General features: G+C 32.3%; 1 protein-coding gene across 1 annotated transcript in view; it reads left to right on the top strand.

Moving 5' to 3' along the window:
- The window catches only part of ASCC3 (activating signal cointegrator 1 complex subunit 3), a 283,174-nt gene that overhangs the window by 120,252 nt on the left and 160,858 nt on the right, over positions 1–2,064 (top strand). The window contains exon 12 of the mRNA XM_012661845.1: positions 1,168–1,322. Coding sequence (XP_012517299.1) covers positions 1,168–1,322 — 155 coding nt within the window. The remainder of the gene's footprint in view (positions 1–1,167; positions 1,323–2,064) is intronic.

The raw sequence follows: 2,064 nt of genomic DNA, 5'->3' as shown, positions 1-2,064 counted from the left end.
CATTATACACATATACATCTTTAAACCCAGTTGGTATCAGTGTGCACATAGCATTTGGAGTTCTGATTTTTTTATATAATATTGAAAAGTTATTTCTACATACTTTTTCATGTATCCTGGCATGTTATTGGACAAATATATAATGCATTGATTAGTTAATATTTCAATTCAGAATAGGATAGACATTACACATGAAGGGAGTCACACTGAAGAGAAATAGGAGGGAAAATTATTGCTGGCAATAAGTGCAAAGACGCAGAAGAGGCTGAGATAGTTATTACATTTATAGAGGAGGAAGAATATTTCTTCTAAAATACAATGGAAGAAGGGAAGTATCAATAGAGAGAAATTGGGATTATTAACAAGGGAAATTGAGGATATTTACATTGAAGTAACATATGTAAATATTTTATCAAAATAAGGAAGATCAACTTTAGTTCACATTTGAATAAGCAAATTTTGATTTATTAATAATATCCTCTTTTAAAATATTCTATTTTGAAGAACCAAGACATATAAGAAATCTTGATGCTATAAAATACACTCTATTTCCACTTAATTGCTCAGCCTATAGTAGAAAATGTAACATTTGTTTATGAAACCCATCCATCAGCATTTCCATAAATATCTGTGTTTCAGAATCTGATTATTTATGAAAATATATGTAAGTGGTTCATTTTGTGCTAGATCGACCATATTTTATATTTTATCTTTATGTTTTCTGGAAACGGGTGTGGATGGGTGAGTTGCATTTGATTAGTGAAGCATTTCCCACCATGGTTATAAAATTATGAAATAGACCCTGAATAAATTAATAGGTATTTTTACAAAATACTAAATATTTCTATACTGTATCATAAACTAACTCGGAGAGAAGTGGGTCAGTTTATATAATAGTAGTTTAAACACTCTTGAGTCTCAGTAATTTTAAGAACCCTATTAATAGCTAAAGAAACCTAGATACTGGTTTTCTGAGCTATGAATTGCTAATTCAAGTTAACTATTACAAAATATTCAAACATGCCAGGTCAAGAATGTCAGCTATTCTACATAGCAAATCATAAAACAAGCAATAAAATCACCTTCTCTGAAATCCCATTTACAAGTCAGATTATATTGCTTTTTTCTGTCTGGACGCATTTCTTCTATGTGATATTTTCCTTGCAGGTCACATTTTGCATCATGTGAATATTGGATTGAAGGTCAAACAATGTGTTCATCAGATTCCTTCCGTCACGATGGAAGCATCCATTCAGCCCATTACACGAACTGTCCTCCGAGTAACACTCAGCATCTATCCTGATTTCACTTGGAATGATCAGGTAGAAGTGGAAAATGCCTATATCTATGTTAAACAGAAATGTCTTTACTGTAGATTCAACTACAGCTCCTTACATCTGTCCCAAGGCATATAGAAAATCTTCTAAAAAGAATAAATATTAAAGATTTATTAAAAATATTATGGTGATATTTACTCTCTTCCTCAAGAAAAATGTGGTATATTAATAATATGTTAACCAGTGAGATTCCTTTGTAACATCTAGGCAACCCATACTTTCAACAAAGAACAATAGTTTTAGTCGAGTCAACTCCATAGGAACATTGCCATATTAGTTCTATCTTCTTTCATTTTCTTTATATTATCTTCATTTTTGCCATGTCTACTAACTCTTACATGTGAGCAGACCAAAAATTCAAGATTCTCCGTGCTAAAAGACCCATCTTTAAATCTTGATGTCTTTGAAACTACTGTTCTCTTCTTTTCTTAAACATTAGATTTGTAGAAAAATTATTCAATGTTTTTCTCCTGGCCACCTGTTTTTTTCCTTCTGAGACTACTTCCTTAATGATCCCCAAAGATTGATGGGTTGCCATCACAAATAGATTTTTCTTAGTTATTTTCTTTAGTTCTCTGAACATTTAGTGCTATACATAGTCCTTCTTCAGAATGTCCTTCCTTCACTCTGGGAGGCCAAGGCGGGTGGATCGCTCAAGGTCAGGAGTTCAAGACCAGCCTGAGCAAGAGTGAGACCCCGTCTCTACTAAAAAAATAGAAAGAAATGA

This window comes from Propithecus coquereli, unplaced genomic scaffold, assembly GCF_000956105.1.
Source record: "Propithecus coquereli isolate 6110/MARCELLA unplaced genomic scaffold, Pcoq_1.0 Scaffold74, whole genome shotgun sequence".
In the NCBI taxonomy this organism is placed as follows: domain Eukaryota; kingdom Metazoa; phylum Chordata; class Mammalia; order Primates; family Indriidae; genus Propithecus; species Propithecus coquereli.
The sequence above is the reverse complement of the archived record's forward strand: the minus strand, read 5'-3'. Positions and strand labels throughout refer to the sequence as shown.